The sequence below is a fragment of the Enhydra lutris genome, unplaced genomic scaffold (assembly GCF_002288905.1).
Source record: "Enhydra lutris kenyoni isolate GAN:26980312 unplaced genomic scaffold, ASM228890v2 scaffoldscaffold3431, whole genome shotgun sequence".
Taxonomy (NCBI): Eukaryota; Metazoa; Chordata; class Mammalia; order Carnivora; family Mustelidae; genus Enhydra; species Enhydra lutris.
This window is the reverse complement of record NW_019157515.1, coordinates 986-2323: the sequence shown is the minus strand read 5'-3', so window position 1 is coordinate 2323 and position 1338 is coordinate 986. Positions and strand designations below refer to the sequence as shown.

At 45.9% G+C, this 1338-nt stretch overlaps 1 protein-coding gene across 1 annotated transcript in view; it reads left to right on the top strand.

Moving 5' to 3' along the window:
• The first annotated feature begins 686 nt into the window (after window positions 1-686).
• LOC111140561 (glyceraldehyde-3-phosphate dehydrogenase-like) overlaps window positions 687-1338 on the top strand; it is a 759-nt gene continuing 107 nt past the window's right edge. Inside the window, exon 1 of the mRNA XM_022492776.1 lies at window positions 687-1333. Coding sequence (XP_022348484.1) covers window positions 751-1333 — 583 coding nt within the window. The 5' untranslated portion in view covers window positions 687-750. The remainder of the gene's footprint in view (window positions 1334-1338) is intronic.

Genomic DNA, 1338 nt, shown 5'->3' with positions numbered 1-1338 from the left:
ACAAAAGTTGGGTATTCATCCTTTCTGAGGGAGGCATAATACTCCATAGTGTATATGGACCACATCTTCCTTATCCATTCGTCCGTTGAAGGGCATCTTGGTTCTTTCCACAGTTTGGCGATCATGATCATTGCTGCTATAAACATTGGGGTACAGATGGCCCTTCTTTTCACTACATCTGTACCTTTGGGGTAAATACCCAGTAGTGCAATTGCAGGGTCATAGGGAAGATCTACTTTTAATTTCTTGAGGAATCTCCACACTGTTTTCCAAAGTGGCTGCACCAGTAGCTTTCTTATACACTAACAATGAAAATATAGAAAGGGAAATTAGAGAATTGATTCCATTTACTATAGCACCAAGAACCATAAGATACCTGGGAATAAACCTAACCAAAGAGGTAAAGGAACTGTACTCGAGAAACTACAGAACACTCATGAAAGAAATTGAAGAAAACACAAAAAGATGAAAGACCACTCCATGCTCTTGGATCGGAAGAATAAGCATTGTTAAAATATCTATACCGCCTAGAGCAATCTATACTTTTAATGCCATTCCGATCAAAATACCCACCGGTATTTTTCAAAAAGCTGGAGCAAATAATCCAAAAATTTGTATGGAATCAGAAGAGACCCGAATTGCTAAGGAAATGTTGAAAAACAAAAATAAAACTGGGGGGCTCTCTGCTCTTCCCCGTTCGACATACAGCCGCATCTTCAGGTGCAGTGCCAGCCGCATGCCCGAGACACGATGATGAAGGTCGGAGTGAACGGATTTGGCCGTATTGGGCGCCTGGTCACCAGGGCTGCTTTTAACTCTGGTAAAGTGGATATTGTCGCCATCAATGACCCTTTCATTGATCTCAACTACATGGTCTGCATGTTCCAGTATGATTCTACCCATGCTAAATTCCACGGCACAGTCAAGGCTGAGAATGGGAAGCTTGTCATCAATGGGAAGTCCATCTCCATCTTCCAGGAGCGAGATCCCACCAACATCAAATGGGGCGATGCTGGTGCTGAGTATGTTGTGGAGTCCACTGGGGTCTTCACCATCATGGAGAAGGCTGGGGCTCACTTGAAGGGCGGGGCCAAGAGGGTCATCATCTCCGCTCCTTCTGCTGATGCCCCCATGTTCGTGATGGGTGTGAACCATGAGAAGTATGACAACTCCCTCAAGATTGTCAGCAATGCCTCCTGTACCACCAACTGCTTGGCTCCTCTCACCAAGGTCATCCATGACAACTTCGGCATTATGGAGGGACTCATGACCACCATCCATGCCATCACTGCCACCCAGAAGACTGTGGACGGCCCCTCTGGGAAGCTGTGGCGTGAC